Source organism: Onychomys torridus, chromosome 3 (assembly GCF_903995425.1).
Source record: "Onychomys torridus chromosome 3, mOncTor1.1, whole genome shotgun sequence".
In the NCBI taxonomy this organism is placed as follows: domain Eukaryota; kingdom Metazoa; phylum Chordata; class Mammalia; order Rodentia; family Cricetidae; genus Onychomys; species Onychomys torridus.
In genome coordinates, this window is record NC_050445.1 from 80,414,107 (window position 1) to 80,434,931 (window position 20,825).

The following is a 20,825-nucleotide window of genomic DNA, read 5'->3' on the forward strand; positions in this document are numbered from 1 at the left end:
GAATTTTTGGGGTCACTCATGTATACTATCATGTCATCTGCAAATAGGAAGAGCTTGACTTCTTCCTTTCCAATTTGTATCCCCTTAATCTCTTTATGTTGTCTTATAGCTCTGGCTAGAACTTCAAGTACTATATTGAATAAGTAGGGGGAGAGGGGACAGCCTTTCCTTGTTCCTGATTTTAGTGGTATTGCTTTGAGTTTCTCTCCATTTAATTTGATGTTGGCTGTTGGCTTGCTGTAGATTGCCTTTATTATGTTTAGGTATGTTCCCTGTATTCCTGATAACTCCAAGACCTTTATCATGAAGGGGTGTTGGATTTTGTCAAATGCCTTTTCTGCATCTAATGAGATGATCATGTGGTTTTTTTCTTTGAGTTTGTTTATATGTGTATTACATTGACGGACTTTCATATGTTGAACCACCCTTGCATCCCTGGGATGAAGCCTACTTGATCATGGTGGATAATTGTTTTGATGTGTTCTTAGAGTCTATTCACCAGAATTTTATTGAGTATTTTTGCATCAATGTTCATGAGGGAGATCGGTCTGTAGTTTTCTTTCTTTGTTGCATCTTTGTTTGGTTTAGGAATCAGGGTAATTGTAGCCTCATAGAAGGAGTTTTGTAATATACTTTCTGCTTCTATTGTGTGGAACAATTTAAAGAGTATTGGTATTAAGTCTTCTTTGAAGATCTGGTAGAATTCTGCAGTGAAACCATCTGGTCCAGGGCTTTTTTTGGTTGGGAGACTTTTAATGACTGATTCTATTTCCTTAGGGGTTATTGGACTATTTAAATGGTTTATCTGGTCTTGATTTAACTTAGGTATGTGGTACCTATCCAGAAAATTATCCATTTCTTTTAGATTTTCCAGTTTTGTGGAGTAGAGGTTTTTGAAGTATGACCTGATGATTCTCTGGATTTCCTCGTTGTCTGTTGTTATGTCCCCCTTTTCATTTCTGATTTTGTTAATTTGGATGCTGTCTCTCTGTCTTTTAGTTAGCTTGGATAAGGGCTTGTCTATCTTGTTGATCTTCTCAAAGAACCAACTCTTTGTTTCATTAATCCTTTTTATTTTATTAATTTCAGCTCTCAATTTGATAATTTCCTGGTGTCTGTTCCTCCTGGGAGACTTTGCTTCTTCCTGTTCCAGGGCTTTGGGGGTGTGCTGTCAAGTCACTAGCTTGAGATTTCTCCAGCTTCTTTATGTGGGCATTCAGTGCTATGAACTTCCCTCTTAGCACTGCCTTCATAGTATCCCATAAGTTTGCGTATGTGGTGTTTTCATTTTCATTGATCTCTAGGAAGTCTTTAATTTCTTAAAGCACAGGGACAAATAGCCAATCTAAAGAAAGCACATGAATTATGAACCAATGGCTGTGGAGCCCCCAGCTAGATCAGGCTCTCTGGATAAGTAAGACAATTGAATAGCTTGATCTGTTTGGGAGGCACCCAGGCTATGGGACCAGGACCTGTTCTTAGTGTATGAGCTGGCTGTTTGAAACCTTGGGCTTACACAGGGACACATGCTCAGCCTGGAAGGAGGGGATAAGGCCCTGCCTGTACTGAATCCACCAGGTTTAAATGAATCCCCAGGGGTGTCTTGGTCCTGGAGGACATGGGAAAGGAGGGGAGGGGCGGGGGGCAAGGTGGGGATGGGAGCGGGAGTGGGGAGGACAGGGGAACCCATGGCTGATGTATAAAATTAAAACACATAATAATAAAAAATATAAAAAATTTAAAAAATAAATAAATAAAAATAAAAAAATTAAAAATTTATGTGGAAAAATCTCTGAGTTAATTTTGAAAGGAAAATTGAGACTTCTTTAATTAGCAGGAATAGACCCAGCAGAAATTGTTTTACCTTTAAAGAGGACATTGAAAAATTATGGACACAAAGTAAACCTTGGCAAAGAGCTTGCAGTAATTTTTTGGGAGAAATTAACAGCAAATATCCCAAAAGTAATAGAATTGATCTTATAAAGAGAGCTGATTGGATCTTGCCTCGAATTGTATGGGAAAAACCCAGTATCCTCAAATCAATTGCTGACAAACAGGACAGACAGGACATGAAACAAAGGACTACTGATTCTTACCAAAACAAGTTGTGGCTTTATCAAAAGGCATCTTCTGAGGGCAGGACAATATGGCACCATTCCTGAAGTAAGTGGCCTTTGCAATCCGGAAAAAGTACCTTGCCCTTTTCTTTGAAGACAGCCAAACAGGCAGTGGGCTGATGGCTTCTGATGTGCAGTGGAACAGCAGCTGAAACAGTTATTCTTGAAGAGTAACTAAGCTCACACCTCTCAATAGTAGACTGGCATTTAATAGAGGGATGTGGAGAAGAATGGGATACAAGATGAAAACACACACACACACACACACACACCTAAGAATGGACAGCTGAACTTAAAAAACATCAACAATTTCCAGAATTTAAAATCCTGAATCATGATATGACACTAGCGGAATTCAGATGTTTCTGGTACATGGACTGCTCTCACCAAATGTGAGGTCAAACTGTTGACCTTACATACATCCTAGTTTACAAATGAGTCTGTCAGATACACTAAGCCTATAGGCTGAAGATGATGCCCCAACACTGTGGAGAAACCTCAGGTGACTGTCCAGGCAGCTGGCTGTTTCTGTCAATTCACGTGTTTTTTTTGTTTTTGTTTTTGTTTTTTTTTGAAGCTGCTTGCATGCACTTCCTGTTTTTATTTCTTAATAGGTAATATTATTTTCTTCTTGGGCCTCTGAGGGAGTTGAAGATCAGTTAGTTATAGTTTTCCTTGTTAAGAATTTCAAAAAAGAAACTCACTTAAGAGGTGTAAGTGTATAAATTTGAAAGATGTTATGAGACAGTTCTGTTAGTAATATAAGTTAGGATAGAATTTGATTCAGGTAGGTAGATTTTGGACTTAACAAAATAGGATAGATAATGAAATTATTTTCTCTGAATTTGTCAAATACAAATGGACTAGACATTGTTTAGGTATTTATTGCTTATAGTTATTGTACTTTTTATATAGTTTTTCATATATTAGTTATAACTTTTTTCCTTTTTATTAAAACAGAAAAGAGGAAATAAGGCAATATTTTATTTGTACTGAAATGTGATTTTATTTGTATGTTAATAAAGTTGCCTTGGGGTCAGAGCAAACCATAGCAGAAGCTGGGCAGTGATGGTACATGCCTTTAATCCCAGCACTTGGGAGGCAGAGCTAGGCAGATCTCTGTGTGTTCAAGGATACAGCCAGCATGGAGACACACACCTTTAATCTCAATACCAACCATAGAAGACCTGGAGGTCTGTAAAGACAGGCAGTGACGAGGAACGTCATGTGTTTGGGTTTACAACCAATGAGAAGGCAGAACAGAAAGTCTATAAAAAAGACAGGACACAGGAAGTAGGTCTCTTGCTGAGGGAAGAACAGGAGTGGCAGTGAAGGGTAAGGTTTATAGCTCTTAACTATTGCTCTGACCTCTTGGCTTTTAACTCTGCAATTGGCTCTGTGTTTCTTATTTAACAAGATGGTTACATCTACAGCAGCCCTTAAAAAGGAAATTAAAAAATCCCCTTAAAGAAATCGAGGAAAGACAAACAAAAAATTGGAAGAGATTAATAAATCCTTAAAGAAAGTCAAGAAAAAACAATCAAACAGGTGAAGAAAACAGTTAAACACTTGAAAATTGAAAGAGAGGCAATAAAGAAAACACAAACTAAGGGAATTCTGGAAATGGAGAACCTGGGTAAATGAACAGGAACTACAGATGAAAGCAAAACCAACAGAATACAAGAGATGGAAGAAAGACTCTCAGTCATTGAAGACACGAGGAAATAGATTTGTCAGTCAAAAAAATGTTAAATGCAACAAATTCTTAACACAAAACATCCAGGAAATCTGGGACACCATGAAAAGACAAAATCTAAGAATAATAATAGGGATAGAAAAAGGAGAAGAATTCCAGCTCAAAAGCACAGAAAATATATTCCACAAAATCATAGAAAACTTCTCCACCCTAAAGAAGAACATGCCTATGAAGATACAAGATGCTTACAGAGCACCAAATAGACTGGACCAAAACAAATAAACAAAAATTCCCTAGATATATAATAATCAAAATACTTAATATACAGAATAAAGAAAAAATATTAAGAGCTGCAAAGGAAAAAGCCCAAGTAATATATAAAGGAAGACCTATCAGAATTACACCCAACTCTTCAATGGAGACTCTGAAAGCCAGAAGTTCCTGGACAGATGTTTTATAAACACTAAGAGACCAAGTATGGCAGTCCAGACTATTATACCCAGCAAAACTTTTAATCACCATAGACCAAGAAAACAAGATATTCCATGACAAAACTAGATTTAAACAATGCCTATCCACAAATCTAGCCCTACAGAAACTACTAGAAGGAAAACTCCAACTCAAGGATGTTAGCTATACCCATGAAAACATAGTCAATAGATAATCTCACACCACCAAATTCCAAAGAAGGGAAATACACTCATGCTATCATCACCACCAACAAAACCAAAAAATAACAGGAATGAATAATCACTGGTCATTAATATCTCTTAATACCAATGGATTCAATTCACCTACAAAAAGACACAAGCTAACAGAACAGATATGAAAACAGGATCCATCCTGCTGCATACAAGAAACACACCTCAACTTCAAAGATAGACATTACCTCCAAGTAAAGGGTTGGAAAACAGTTTTCCAATCAAATGGACCTAAGACACAAGCTAGTGTAGCTATCCTAATCTCTAACAAAATAGACTTCAAACTAAAATTAATCAAAAGAGATGGAGGACATATTCATAGTCATGTTCATCACAGGAAAAATCCATCAAGATGAAGTCTCAATTCTGAACATTTATGCCCCAAATACAAGGGTAGCCACATTTGTAAAGGAAACATTACTAAAGCTTAAATCACATATCAAACCCCACACATTAATAGTGGAAGACTTCAACACCCAACTCTCACCAATGGACAGGTCTGCCAGAAAGAAACTGAGAAATAAGGAAACTAACAGATGTTATATGAAGCGTTAATCTATTTAACCATAAAAACCCAGAGTCAGATATTAGGGTGAAAGCTGAAAGATCTGAGAAGCAGAGCAGCCAGCCACCAGAGATTTCTTACCTCTAGAACTCCTCAGACTGAATGGTCCCAAAATCCTTTCTCCACCAACTTTATATTCCTGTTTCCACCTCCCAATTGTGCTGGTATCAAGGGCATAAGATCTCAAGTGCTAGGATCAAAGGCATGAGATCGAAAGTACTGGGATCAAAGGTGTAAATGACCATCACCTGGCTCTGTTTCCCTTTTAGACTGGTTCAATCTTGTGTAGCCCAGAGTGGCCTTGAACTCCTGATCTTCCTCCTAAGTGCAGGGATTAAAGGTATGTGCCACCATTGCCTGGCCTCTATGGTTAACTAGTGGATAGCTTTGCCCTCTGATCTCCAGGCAAGCTTTATTTGTCAGAACACAAACAATATCACACATTTCCCCCTTTTTGTCTAAAATAATAAGTGAAGGTTTTAACTAACATTGAAAGATATATACAATAAGTACAATAACTATGTACAAATATATAAAGGCAATAATTACTGTAGTGAGAATTCATTCCACCCATGACCTTGGGCTATCTGTCCTGATAGAGGTGGTGCTTCTTATCTGCCTATGTGACCACTTTAAAAGGAGGAGAAAGGGGGTCATGCTGAAGGATGTTGTGAATATATATTGTTCCCATTAGTTAGCAAATAAGCTGTTTTGGCCTATGACAAGGCAGTTTAGAGGCAGGTGGGAAATCCAAGGAGAGAAACAAGAGAAAGGTAGAGTCTGGACAAACACCAGCCTGCCAACCAAGGAGAAACATGCCAGCAGACTGGTAAAGCCATGGAACATATGGCAAAACATAGATTAATAGAAAAGGGTTAATCTAAGATATAAGAGCTAGCTAGAAAGAGTCCTACCATAGGCCATACAGTTTATAAATAATATTAAGCCTCTGAGTGATTATTTTATAAGCAGCTGCAGGACCATGGGGCCAGGTGGGACAGGAGAAAACCTTCTGGCTACAAGGTCATACTCTCTTGGGTGGTGAAGCAATGTGTGATTGGTCCTCAGCTTTCCAAGGACTCTGCAACTGGATTTACCTTATCCTATGTCAGTGAGTTTGTTTCCCCCATAGAACCCCTTAATAAATTGATATATATAGAGAGACCATTGAGGCTCTTGTTACAAATTACATTAACAATGTCTAGTTCATTAGCATTTGACAAATTCAAAGAAAATACTCCATTATCTATTTTATCTTGGTGAGTTCAAAGTGTTGTACCTAATTCACTTTCTATCTTAACTTGCATTACCAACCCACAACTATCTTTTGATGTCTCTCAATCTTATACACTTTACACCTCTTTTATGAGTCTTTTTTAACAATGAAAACTAAAACTATAACTATCTAGTCTTCAACTCCAATCAGAGACCTGAGAAGGCTATATTATTAGCTGAGTAAACAAGAAGTGTAGAGCAAACAACTTCCAAAAATAAGAAATGACAGAAACAACTGGCTGCCTGGACAATCACCCAAGGTTCCTCTGCAACACTGGGGCATCCATCTTTGGCCTACAGGTCTAGCAGGTCTGACAGACTTTTCTATGAAGCAGAATTTTTGAAGAACTGTTTGACACTGTCTTGACAAAGTTCTGCAGTCACTTTTTTTTTTCCTGTCCTGATTGTCCCATTTAGACAGCATACTTGCAGAATCGAGGCAAGGGCATTTTCTTGCCTAGCATCTAACAAAGAAAGTAAACTCCATAGGGAGTTTCTTCAATGCTCACAATCTTCTCTGAAGTAGATTGGTGCTGCCAAGAGCAGACATGTCTCATTGTCATAAAAAAAAATTAAAAAGAACCTTATGTTATTAAAAACATCTTAAATGCCATATTCTGTAGGTCTCTGAAGTGTTTAAAGACCACCTGCCTATCTAAAATATATGTTTGACCTTGAAAACATACCTAACATGACTACAAGTTTGATTGTAATAGGTGACTACTAACCTGCATTTCTTTATTATCCTAAATTATTTGTAATAATAACTTTCAAGGACTAGAAATTTGTATTACATTGCTAGATGAGCTGTATGGGTACAATATCTTGAACAATAGTAAAAACATATGTAATATATGTTCTAATCAGAATAATCTTAAATTTGTATCAATAACAAAAAAAATAGGATTTTTATTAACACCACTCACTGTCTTCCTAAAGCAATTAAACATGAGTGTAAACATTTAAAAAAATTTTGTATCAATATACAGAGTAAGTATGGCCTCAGGGTCTTGGCTCTGAAATCCAGCTCCATCCTCTCCAGGCACAGGGCAGGCTGGCTTGCTGGAATTTGTTCCTATGCTAACTCAAGGATCTACAATCCAGGATGATGGCTTCTACAAAGAAGGGTGGTGAGAAGAAGGGCTGTTCTGCCATCAATGAGGTGATGACCCAAAAATACACCATCAACATTCACAAGCACATCCATGGAGTGGGCTTCAAGAAGCATGCTCCTAGGGCACTCAAAGAAATCCAGAAATTTGCCATAAAGGAGATGGGGACTCTAGTTGTGCACATTGATAGTGGGCTCAATAAAGCCATCTGGACCAACGGAATAAGGGATGTTCCATACCATATCCATGTAAGTTTGTCCAGAAAACCTAATGAGGATGAGGACTCACCAAACAAGCTCTACACATTGGTAACTTATGTGCCTGTTACCACATTCAAAAATCTACAGTCAGTTAATGGGAATGAGAACTAACCTGCTGAATGTCAAATAAAGTTAGAGAACTGCCCTCAAAAAATTTGTATCAATATACAAAAATTCATATCAATGTAAGATATTTGAAACTAGTAGTTGTGCAGGGCAGCGGTGGTACACAACTTTAATCCCAGCACTAGGGAGGCAGAGCCATGTGGATCTCTGTAAGTTCAAGGCCAGCTTGGTCTAGAGAACCAGATCCAGGACAGGAACCAAAGCTACACAGAGAAACCCTGTCTTGGGGGGAAAAAAAGAAAGAAAAGAAACTAGCATTTTGGGTTTAAAAATAGATTTAATAATTTACCTTTTGGCCTATCATTTCTATAATATACATATGGTATAACAAAGACGACCTCAAATTTGTATCAATATACAAAAATCCAAGCCAATGTAAATATTTAAAACTAGTAGTTTCTTTTTAAAAGTAGATTCATTAATCTACCCTTTTATCCCCTCCTTTTTAGAATGAGCTCTCTGAATCTAATCTCCTTTGTTCAGCATTTTTCCTGCTCATTACCAATAACAACTTATAACCAACCCCCTAAATGATGAAAAATATCCATAACCTACTGAATGACCAAAACCCACCCATCCTACATCTTGGGAATGTGGGCATTATGTTCTTAAAATTACTTCCTGATGTCTGGGGGTGATGGCATCTTAGAGGATCCTAGAAAAAAAATTGGGACAATTGTCAAGTCCTGGGAGAGGTAGCTGCATCATTTGCTGTCCAGTCTCTGCATAATGGGAAAGTGTAGGGCTTATCCCAAGTTCTGGCTATAGTAGTCTGTGAGGCTGGACCATCTCAGCTAGTCACCTTGAAATTCTCCTGAGCAGTTTGTAGTGCAAAGCCAATCTTTAGGTAGTGTTTGTTAGCTCAGTGATGTTACCATAGTCCAGGTGGAATCATCATTGTAGGGCCCCATCATCTTTTTGGAGACTTCAGAGATCACATTAGGCCAAATTATTCTTTTTCTTGGTAATTTTTTCTAGGTAGTGCTCCTTTCTTATCTAGATGTTTATTTGTCCAAAAGTCTTTAAGTTTCTCAAAATGGTTATTTTTACTTTCCAGGGAAGACAAAAATCAAAACCTACCCCAAGCCTAAGTTTGGGGAGTTTCCATTTTGGCAAGTTATATCTGATCAAAGAAAAAGCATTTGTTAGTTTTATTAGTTAATTTAGAGTGAATGGTCAGGATGGTTGATGAACTATCACTCCTTCTGATCAAGAGGTCTCTCTTGTTCAAATTGAATCTTTATTAATTTTGATGGTATAGCTTTTCTTCTTCTGTGGAAGCAAAAGCAAAACCTCTTCCCCAATATAACACATACCTTGGTTTCCATTCTGAGGTCAACACACCTTTAAATTACATAGGCTAATATAATTCAGCAGTTTTTTTTCTATTATTCTATGTCTCTCATTAGTATTTAGAAAATTTAAAGTTAATAGAGCATTATGCAATCTATTTCTGGGAGTATTTATTACCCCTTTCCATTTATTTAGCATTTCTTTTAGAGTTCAATTAGATCATTCTGTAACTGCTTGTCCTCTAGGATTGTGTGGTATACCTATAATATGCTTTATGTTGTAATATGTAAAAAAAAAAAAAAAACTATCTCATTTACTAGAGATATGTGCTGGAGCATTGTCAGTCTTAATTTGTATACCCATTAATGTGATTGATATATAGTTCTCCCCAATAAACTTATCTGGGGGTCAGAGAAAAGAACAGCCATAATATTAAACATGGAGGTTAGGCAGTGGTAGCACTCACCTTTAATCCTAGCATTCCAGAGGCAGAGATCCAAATGGATCTCTGTGAGTTCAAAGCCACACTGGAAACAGCCAGGCATGGTGACTCATGCCTTTAATCCCAGGAAGTGATGGCAGAAAGGTATATAAGACGTGAAGACCAGAAACTAGAGCCGGTTAAGCTTTTAGGTTTTTGAGCAGCAGTTCCACTGAGATTCATTCTGGATGAGGACTCAGAGGCTTCCAGTCTGAGGAAATAGGATCAACTGAGGAATTGGCGAGGTGAGGAAGCTGTGGCTTGTTCTGCTTCTCTGATCTTCCAGCATTCACCCCAATATCTGGCTCTGGGTTTGTTTTTATTAATAAGACCATTTAATATTCATGCTACACATTATGGCTATGACTTCTAATAAATGTGTAATTACAGAATCAGTCTTTTCAGAACTCAAAGCAGTTGCCCCTTGAAATCCTGAATATGTATCTATGGTGTGGTATACCTATTTTAATTTTCCAAACTCTGCAAAATGAAACACATCCATTTGTCAAATTTCATTTCTTTGAGTACCCTTTGGGTTACTTCCTGCAGGTAGTGGATTCTGATTATACAAGGAACAAGTAGGACATTGTCTTATAATTTCCTTGGCTTGATGCCAAATGATGGAAAAATCCTTTTCAAACTCTTGCTATTGACATGGTGTTTTTTTTTAAATAAAATTTTGAGGCCTCCAGCACATTTCCTATTAATAACTGATCAATTTCATCATTACCTTATGCTAGAGGGCCTGACAGACCCACATGGGATCTGATATGGGATATATATGGGATAATTCCTATTTCTGGTTAGTTCCTGTAATCATATAAATAACAAAGCTAATCCTGACTCATCTCTTGATAAGTTCAGCAGTTTCAGTGTGTAAAACAACTCTCTTTGCATATCAAGAGTCAGTAACTATACTAAGAGGTTCTGTAAAATCCATTAATACTATGAGAATATCATATAATTCTGTCTTTTGGGCAGAACCATAAGGGCTTTGAGCCACTTTACTTAAATTTCCTGATTTATAACCTGCCTTTCCTGATTTATTTGCATCAGTATAAAACGTAGGGGCTCCAGAAATTGGTGTTCCCCATACAATGTAAGGAAGGATCCAGTTAGTGCTCTTTATAAATTGAATTCTCTTGCTTTTGGAACATTTGTTGCTAATCCCTCTTTGTCAATTTTCATTTTCTGCCCATAAAGAGGATATTTTAATATTAGTAAAAGGTATTACAATTTCTGATGGGTCCATTCCTGTCAGTTGATGACACCTTAATTTTTCTCTTAGAATCAACTCAGAAACCCTTTTCCACATATGTCTTTAATTTTTTACTCTGTGTGGCAAAAATATCCATTCTAAGGTAATATCTTCCTCTGTATTAAAATACCTGTATGGGAATGTGTAGAGGGTAAAATAACCAGGATACAATCAAGCTCTGAATCCAAACAATCCACATGTATATCCTGTAATTTCTTTTCCCCCAAAGCCAATTATCTGTCAGTATCTGCTGATAATTCTCTGGGACTATTTAAGTCCTTGTCACCTTTTAAGGTTTGAAATAAATTACTCAGTTCTGGAGTTGTTACTCCAATAATGTGCCATCAATGGGCAATGTCTCCCACCAATTTTTAAAACTCATTAGGAGTCCACATTCAATCTCTCTGGATTTGTACCTTTTGGGGTTGAATTTTTTGTAGACCTATTTTGTATCCTAAGTAATTAATAGAATCTCCTATTTGCATTTTTCAGGAATAATTTGTAATCCTCAACAAGGCAAAATTTTTCTTTACTTCTTCAACCATTTTCTCTAAAGTACCTACAGTTGAATCAGCTAGTAAAATGTCATCCATATAATTGTAAATTATAGATTGAGGGAAATGTACATGAATGATTACCAAAGGCTGTTGTGTAAAATATTGGCATATTGGCATAGGGTAGGGCTGTTTAATATCCCTTGTTAACATTCTTGGGAGAATCTTCCATTGGTATCTCTTAACAGGCTGAAAATTATTATAAGGGGGCATCATGAAGGCAAATTTTTCTCTATCCTTCTCTTGTGAAGGTATACGGAAAAAAGTCTTTTAAATAAATAACTATAATAGTCCATCCCTTATTAATAGAGAGGGAAGGGCAATTCTAGGTTATAAAGAGCCCATTGGATGAATCACCTTATTAACAGCTCTTAGATCTGTTACCATTCTTCATTTTTCAGATTTCTTTTTAATAACAAATACAGGAGAATCCTAGGGACTGGTCAATTTCTCAATATGTTGAACATTTAGCTGCTCCTGTACCAGCTGTTCTAAGACCTGTAATTTTTTTTTCAGAGCTGAGGACAGAACCCAGGGCCTTGTGCTTGCTAGGCAAGTGCTCTACCACTGAGGTAAATCCCCAACCCTGGCCTGTAATTTTTTTATTTCAATGGCCATTGTTCCATCCAGACAGACTGTCAACCAACCTTTTTTTTTCAGTTTAGTTTTTCAAGACAAGCTTTCTCTGTGTAGCTTTGCACCTTTCCTGGAACTCATTCTGTAGACCAGGCTGGCCTCGAACTCACAGAGATCCGCCTGGCTCTGCCTCCTGAGTGCTGGGATTAAAGGCATATGCCACTACCACCCAGCATCAGCTAACCATTTTAAAAGTAGGGTTGTTGGTACCTTTGAAAGATCCACAGCTGTTGTGCCCTGTTTTTGTACAACCTGAACAGTCAGTGACTATTCTTTATAATACCATTTAATATTTTTCCCAGAAATATATGTAAGTTTATGGTTTGTTTCTGAGACTGGAAGAATGTTAATCTGGGTATTCCATTGCTGTAACAAATCACATCCCCAAAAATTCATTGCTATATTAGCCACATATGACTTTAATTTTCATCTCTGTCCTTCTCGCCATATACACTAGACCCATCTCATGTTTTGTTCTGCCTGAGATAAAGTTCCAATCCCTAAATGCTAAATATCTACCTCCTGAAGAGTCTAGTTTCGATGCTAAGATTGTGGGGCAATTATTGTTACATCTGTCCTTGTGTTTACAAGATCTCCAATTACAATGTCATTTATTCATACCTTTAGTTTTGGTCTTTGATCATTTATAGATATTTGCCAAAATATTTGCTTTATGGTTTCTCCTGAAATTTTGTTTTAGCCTTCAAAGCTTTTCTATCATCCAGAGCTGTATGGTTTTTTTTTTTTTTTTTTTTTTTTTTTTGGTTTGTTGTTGTTGTTTTTACAATAGGCATTAAGTCCTTTAATTTCTTGGGGAAGCAGTTTCCCCCACAGTGACAGGGAATGACTGGACCAGGTTTGAGAAGCCTGCAAGAGGCCTCCCAAGGCATTTCTCAATGGCAAAGGGTTACCCTGCCTACTCCTTTGTTGATCTGCATTCATTGGTTCAATGTCTGCCTTTGCTACACCTTTTGCATACTCCAGAATGGAGGGGTCTTCTGTTTGGATTATTCTTGAAAAAACATTGTTTCTAGGAATGTCCTGTTTATGATCCCTTTTCAGGTGACCTTGTTTGCCACAATTAAACCATCTGACATCTTGATTTTTCTTCAAGACTCTGGAAATTATCTCTCCTATCCAAGCATCACCATGGTTATGAGATTCAATATTGACTATATCTCAGATCCATTGCTCTATGGGTGCTGATCTTGCCTTTAAAGGACTAATCACCCTTTTACATATTAAATTAGCCTTTACAAAAGTCAAAGATTCAATCATTATTTGTCTAGCTTCTGATTTTGGTATCATTCTATTTACTGCTGAACTCAATCTTTGTAAAAAAAAAATCAGTTAAGGTTTCATTTGGGCCATGTATAACTTTAGTAAATGACTCAATTCTCTTTCCAACTTCTCCAATGTTGCCCTAAACATTCAAAGTTACTGCACTGCATAAAGCCAAGGTGTGGTCATCATATAGAGACTGTCTTTGTACACTAGCAGATTTGCTCTCTCCAAGAAGTTGGTCTTGGGAGATTTCAATACCTCTAGCCATACTTCATTGTTCAATGGTCATAGACTCATCTTTCCACCAGGTCCTCCACTGTAATTGAGGACTAGGTTCCAATACTGCTGTAACCAATTCTCTCTAGTATTGTGGGACAATTCTGTTCCTAGCTGACCATGAATTTAATATCTGCTTCACAAAAGGTGAATGTATATCATATGAGACTATCACTTCCATAAATCTCCTCAAATCTAACATTTCCACAGGAGTCCAGTCAGCTCTTACACAGCCTTGGAGATACCTATCATTTGGCAGTTGTTCCTGTAAGGTGACTGGATAAATTAAGGTGGGTTGTTTGAATTTTGGGCTGTTCCTCTTTAATTTTATAGTGTAATTGTGATGTTGCTTCTTCTTTAAATTTCTCTGTCTGGGTCTGAATATCTCTATGATCTGTTTTAATAAGTTTTTCCAAGGCACACAACTTTTTTAGGGATAAACTAATAATTATCAAACTGAATGACAGTAAGGATTATCAAAATGATAATTAACATTATGTCAATCCCAGTTAAGTTGATCATCCCTTCATTTAATTGTTCCATTTTTCAATCATCCATTGTGTTATCTTACAGAGATCTCTCCATCGTAATAGTGTTTCCCATTTTTAATGTGAGGAAAAAACTCTCTTTTAATTAATTCTCCCCTTTAAGAATTCCAAATTGTCTCACTGAATCTGCTGACAATGACAGTGAAGTGTGAGGCTGACTGCTGCCATATGAAATCTCAGACCAAATGGGAATGAACCTGTCTCTACATATCCTAAGACTGAATGGGCCCAAGATCCTGTCTCCTCCCACCTTATATTCCTGTCTCTACCTCCTGATTGTTCTGGGATTAAAGGCATGAGATCCCAAGTGCTGGAATCAAAGATGTGAACTACCACCACCTGGCTCTGTTTCTCTTTTAGACTGGTTCAAACTCCTGTAGTGCAGGGTGGCCTTGAATTCCTGATCTTCCTACTTCCTCTTCCCAAGTGCTGGGATTAAAGGTATGTGCCACCACTGCCTGGTCTCTATGGTTAACTAGAAGCTAGCTCTGCCCTCTGATCTCCAGGCAAGCTTTATTTGTCAGAACACAAACAAAATACCATACAACAGTTATAACTCAAGTGGGCTTAACAGCCATCTATAGAACATTTCACCCAAACACAAAAGAATATACCTTCTTTTTAGCACTACAGGGAACCTTCTCTGTAGTAAGAATCTTAAAAGTTCTTATTAATAAAATCAAACCTGAGGCCAGTTATTGAGGTGAATGCTGGAAGATCAGAAGAAACCACAGCTATCTCACCTTGCTAGTTCCTCAGGTGATTTTGTTTCCTCAGGCTGGAAACTTCTGAGTCCTCATCCCAGTGGCTCTCAGCTGAACTGCGCTGCTCCAAAGCCTGAATGCCAAACCAGCCAAATGCTTAACTAACTAAATGCTTCTAGTTTCTGGTCTTCATCCCTTATATAATCTTTCTCTTTCTGCTCCCACTTCCTGGAATTAAAGGTGTGTGTCACCATGCTTGGCTGTATCCAATGTGGCCTTGAACTCACAGAGATCTACCTATCTTTGCCTCCCAAGTGCTGGGATTAAAGGCGTGCACCACCACTACCCAACTTCAGCTATGGCTTGCTGTGATCCATTTTCTAGCCACCATTTTTGGCTCTGTATCTAGTGGCTGTCTGTTCTCTGACCCCAGATAAGTTTATTACCTGCATAATATTTTTGGGAACACAATACCACACTTCTCTAAAAGTGACCACATACTCAGTCACAAAGCAAATCTCAATATATATATTGGAATAACTCTCTGTATCTTATCAGATCACCAGGGCTTAATGTTAGAATTCAACAACAACACAAAGTACAGAAAGCCTACAAACTCATGGAAACTGAATAATGCTCAACTGACTCACCACTAGGTCAAGAAATAAAAAAAGAAATTAAAGACTTCCTAGAATTCAATGAAAATGAATGCACCACATACCCAAACTTATGGGACATTATGAAAGCAGTGCTAAGAGGAAAGTTCATAGCTCTAAATGCCTATATAAAGAAGTTGGAGAAATCTCACACTAGTGACTTAACAGCACATCTAAAAGCTCTAGAACAGAAAGAACCAAACTCACCCAGGAGGAATAGATGACAGGAAATAATCAAATTGAGAGCTGAAATCAATAAAATAGAAACAAAGAGAACAATACAAAGAATCAATGAAACAAAGAACTGGTTCTTTGAGAAAATCAACAAGATAGACAAGCCCTTATCAAAACTAACCAAAAGGCAGAGAGAAAGCATCCAAATTAACAAAATCAGAAATGAAAATGAAGACATAACAACAGGCACTGTGGAAATCCAGTGAATCATTAGATCATACCTCAAAAACCTATACTCCACAAAATTGGAAAATCAAAAAAAAAAAAAGGACAATTTTCTGGATAGGTACAACATACCAAAATTAAATCAAGACTATATAAACAATTTAAATAGACCTATAACCCCTAAGGAAATAGAAAAGTATCCCAACCAACAGCCCGGGGCCAGATGGTTTCAGCACAGACTTCTACCAGAATTTCTTTTTTTTCTTTCTTTTTTGTGGAGCTGAGGATCGAACCCAGGGCCTTGCACTTGCTAGGCAAGCGCTCTACCACTGAGCTAAATCCTCAAACCCTCCAGAATTTCAAAGAAGAACTAATACCAATACTCTTCAAATTGTTTCACATGATAGAAACAAAAGGAAAACTGTCAAACTTTTTTTATGAGCCTACAATTACCCTGATACTCAAACCACACAAAGATGTAACAAAGAAAGAGAATTACAGACCAATCTCCCTCATGAACATTGAGGCTAAAATACTGGTAAACTGAATCCTAGAACACAATAAAAAAAATCATCCACCATGATCAAGCAGGCTTCATCAGAGATGCAGGGCTTGTTCAACATACAAAAATCTATCAATGTAATACACCATATAAACAAACTGAAAGACAAAAAAAAACACATGACCATCTCATTAGATACTGAAAAGGCCTTTGACAAAATCCAACACCCCTTCATGATAAAGGTCTTGGAGCGATCAGGCATACAAGGAACATGAGTAAACATAATAAAGGCAATTTACAGCAAGCCGACAGCCAACATCAAATTAAATGGAGAGAAACTCAAAGTGATTCCAACTAAAATCAGGAACAAGACAAGGCTGTCCACTCTCTCCATATCTATTCAATATAGTACTCAAAAGTTCTAGCTAGAGCAATAAGACAACAAAAGGAAATCAAGGGGATACAAACTGGAAAGGAAGAATTCAGACTTTCAGTATTTGCAGATGATAAAATAGTATACATAAGTGACTACCAGGGAACTCTTACAGCTGATAAACACCTTCAGTATTGCGGCAGGATACAAGATTAACTCAAAAAACATCAGTAGCCCTCCTATATTCGACTGATTGGCTGAGAAAGAAATCAGAGAAAACAATACCCTTTACAATAGCCACAAATAATGTAAAATATCTTGGGGTAACTGTAACCAAACAAGTGAAAGATCTGTATGACAAGAACTTTAAGTCTTTGAAGAAGGAAATTGAAGAAGATATAAGAAAACTGAAAGATCTCCTATGCTCTTGAATAGGTAGGATTAACATAGTAAAAATGGCAATCTATAGATTCAATGCAATTCCCATCAAAATCCCAACACAGTTCTTAACAAATCTTGAAAGAACAATACTCAACTTCATATGGAAAAACAAAAAAAAAAAAACAGAATAGTCAAAACAATCCTGTATAATAAAGAAACTTCCACAGGTATCACCATCCCTGACTTCAAGCTCTACTATAGAGCTACAGTAATAAAATCAGCTTGGTATTGGTATAAAAGTAGACACATGGATCAATGGAATTGAATTGAAGATACTGACATAAATAAAAACACTTGATTTTGGACAAAGAAGTCAAAACTGTAAAATGGAAAAAAGAAAGCATCTTCAACAAATGGTGATGAGCTAACTGGATGCCAACATGTAGAAGAATGGAAATAGATACATATCTGTCACCATGCATAAAACTCAAGTTCAAGCGGATCAAAGACTTCAATATAAACCCAGTTACATTGAACCTGATAAAAGAGAAAATAGAAAGTAGCCTTGAATGCATTGGCACAGGAGACCACTTCCTAAATATAGCACCAGTAGCACAGACACTGAGAGCAATAATTAATAAATGGGACCTCCTGAAACTGAGATGCTTCTGTAAGGCAAAGGACATGGTAAATAAGACAAAACAGCAGCCTACAGAATGGGAAAAGATCTTCACCAGTCCCACATCTGACAGAGGGCTGATCTCCAAAATACATAAAGAATTCTAGAAATTAGACATCAAAATAACAATCCGGTTAAAAATGGGGTACAGATCTAAACAGAGAATTCTCAACAAAAGAATCTCAAATGACTGAAAGACATTTAAGAAATGACTCAACATCCTTAGTCGTCAGGGGAAAGCAAATCAAAATGACTCTGAGATACCATCTTACACCTGTCAGAATGATTAAGATCAAAAAACCCCTAGGACAGCTTATGTTGGAGAGGATGTAAAGCAAGGGGAACACTCCTACACTGTTGATGGGAATGCAAACTTGTGCAGCCACTTTGGAAATCAATATGGTGGTTTCTCAGAAAATTGGGAATCAAACTACATCAAGAACAAGTGATACCACTCTTGGGCATATACCCAAAGGCTGCTCAATAATATCACAAGGACAGTTGTTCAACTATGTTAATAGCAGCATTATTCATAATAGCCAGAACCTGGAAACAACCTAGATGTCCCTCAACCAAAGAATGGATAAAGAAAATGTGGTACATTTACACAATGGAGTATTACTCAGTGGTTAAAAAAAAACCCACAATGGCATCATGAAATTTGCAGGCAAATGGATAGAACTAGAAAAAAAATCACCCAGACTCAGAAAGACAAACTCACTCATTAAGTGGATAGTAAATGTAAAGCAAAGGATAGCCAGAGTACAACCCACAGCCCTAGAGAAATGAGGTAACAAGGAGAACACTAAAAAGGATGTATTGGTCACCCTGGGAAGGTAAAATAGATGAGATTTCCTAGGAGAACTGGGGACAGAGGTGTAATAAAGAGGAGGGGGTGGGAGATGGGCCTGTGAGGGATCTAGATGGTCCAGTTGGGGAAGGGATGGAGAGGAAGTGTAACAAAAGAGATTTCTTGATAGAGGAAGCCATTGTGGGGTTAGGGAGAAACCTGGTGCTAGGGAAATCTCCAGGAACCCACAAGGATGACCCCAGCTAAGACTACTAGCAATAGTGTAGTAGGAGTCTGAACTAGCCTCCTCCTATAATCAGATTGGTGACTACTCTAATTGTCATTATAGAACTTTCATCCAGTAACTGATGGAAACAGATGTAGAGATCCACAGCCAAGCACTGTGTTTAGCTCCAGGAGTCCAGTTGAAGAGAGGGAGGAGGGATTATATAAGCAAGGGGATGGGAATGACAGGAAAACCCACAGAAATAGTTGACCTGAGCTCCTGGGAGCTCACCAACTCTAGACCAACAGCTAGGAAGCCTACATGGTACTGACCTAGGCCCTCTGTATATGGGTAACAATTGTGTAGCTTGGTGTGTTTGTGGGGGCCCTTGAAGTGGGACCAGGATCTGTCCTGGTGGATGAGCTGGCTTTTTGGAACCTACTCCCTATGTTGGGATGCCTTGCTCAGCCTTGATGCAAAGGGGAGAAGCTTGATCCAGCCTCAACTTGGTATGCCATGCTTTGTTGACTCCCATGGGAGGCCTTACCCTTTCTGAGGAGTAGATGGTGGGAGGTGTAGAAAGGAGGTCAGGTAAGGAAATGAGATGAGAGGAGGGAGGGGAAACTGTGGTTGGTATGTAAAATAAATTTTAAAATTAATAAAAGAAAGAAGGAAAATATTTATTTTTCTGTGTCTAAGTATTGACCTAAATGTATACCATGTGAAAGCTTGGTGCACATAGAAGCCAGAAGAGGATATCAGATCCCCTGGAAGTAATATTACAGACTATTGTGAGTTGCCATGATAGTGCAGGAATCCCAACCATTGTCCTATACAAGATTAGCCAGTGCTCTTAAGCATCAAACCATCTCTCAGTTTTTGTGTTTTGTTTTGTTTTGTTTTTTTGAGACATGGTCTCTCTTGCTGGCTGTTCTGGAACTCACTATATAGACCAAGCTGGCCTCAAACTCAGAAAACTAGCTGCCTCTACCTCCCAAGTACTGGAATTAAAGGTGTGTGCATGCCACCATCATGCCTGGCTGTACATTCAGTATTCTTAATGATAGTGGTCCTCTGGTGCTGTTACTCTGAAACTGTGTTGTATGAAGTATGGAATATAATCAATCTGTAATTATACTGTTGCCTACAGGACATTTAATCATTCAAGTTCAAGTTGTCAGTTGTGAGCAGTAATTCTGATAACTGGTGATTAACTTTTATGTTAAAACTTCTAAAGACCTATGATGCATTAATTAAGTCAGTCACCTCCGAGGTTGATAAAACATTCGCATGCAAGAAGAAAAATGCAAAGGACTAGAGGAGAGATGGTTCAGCAGTTAGGAACACTGTCTGATTTTGCAGAGGACCAGGGTTTGATTTCCAGTACATACACAGCATTTCACAACCTACTTCCAAGGGATTCTGTGCCTTTTCCTGGCCTCCTTGAGAATTCCATACAGGAGGTACACAGATATGCATGCAGGCAAAACACCCATACATACAGAATCATTTTTAAAGCCTTTTTAATTAAAAAAAAAAGGAAAAGAACCTCAAATTTCTTCAGTAAATATAGAAAAAAATAGCAACAAAAATGACTAGAACGAAGAATGAAAATGTAGTTTATAAGACACTTAATAGAAACAAGACAGGAGAACTGTTGTCAATTACAGAAGAATCAGATACACGCAACCAAGTACAATATGAGGATTCTGAATTCTGACTTGAACAGACATTAAATAAGAAGACATTTTTGAGACAAATTGGGAAACTCTGAAATGAAATAATTATGCCTGACTATAATTAGCACTCGGAAATATTCAACAATTGTATTCAGCAATATGTAAAACAATGGCACTGTTTTTGTGTTGTTTTTCTTTTTTATAATTATTTTAAGAGACACATACAAACAAAAAGTATACATATTAATGAGACA

General features: G+C 37.5%; 2 protein-coding genes across 3 annotated transcripts in view; one reads left to right on the forward strand and one right to left on the reverse strand.

The window, feature by feature from the left end:
- Fbxl13 (F-box and leucine rich repeat protein 13) overlaps positions 1–20,825 on the reverse strand; it is a 211,753-nt gene that overhangs the window by 163,819 nt on the left and 27,109 nt on the right. The gene's annotated exons all lie outside the window — the stretch shown is intronic.
- LOC118579562 (60S ribosomal protein L31-like) lies at positions 7,463–7,837 on the forward strand. The gene has a single exon (XM_036180906.1). The coding sequence runs from the start codon at positions 7,463–7,465 to the stop codon at positions 7,835–7,837; it is 375 nt and encodes a 124-aa protein (XP_036036799.1).

Excerpts from the sequence above, each read along its gene's own strand:
- LOC118579562 (XM_036180906.1), top strand. The coding sequence starts at position 7,463 with ATGGCTTCTACAAAGAAGGGTGGTGAGAAGAAGGGCTGTTCTGCCATC.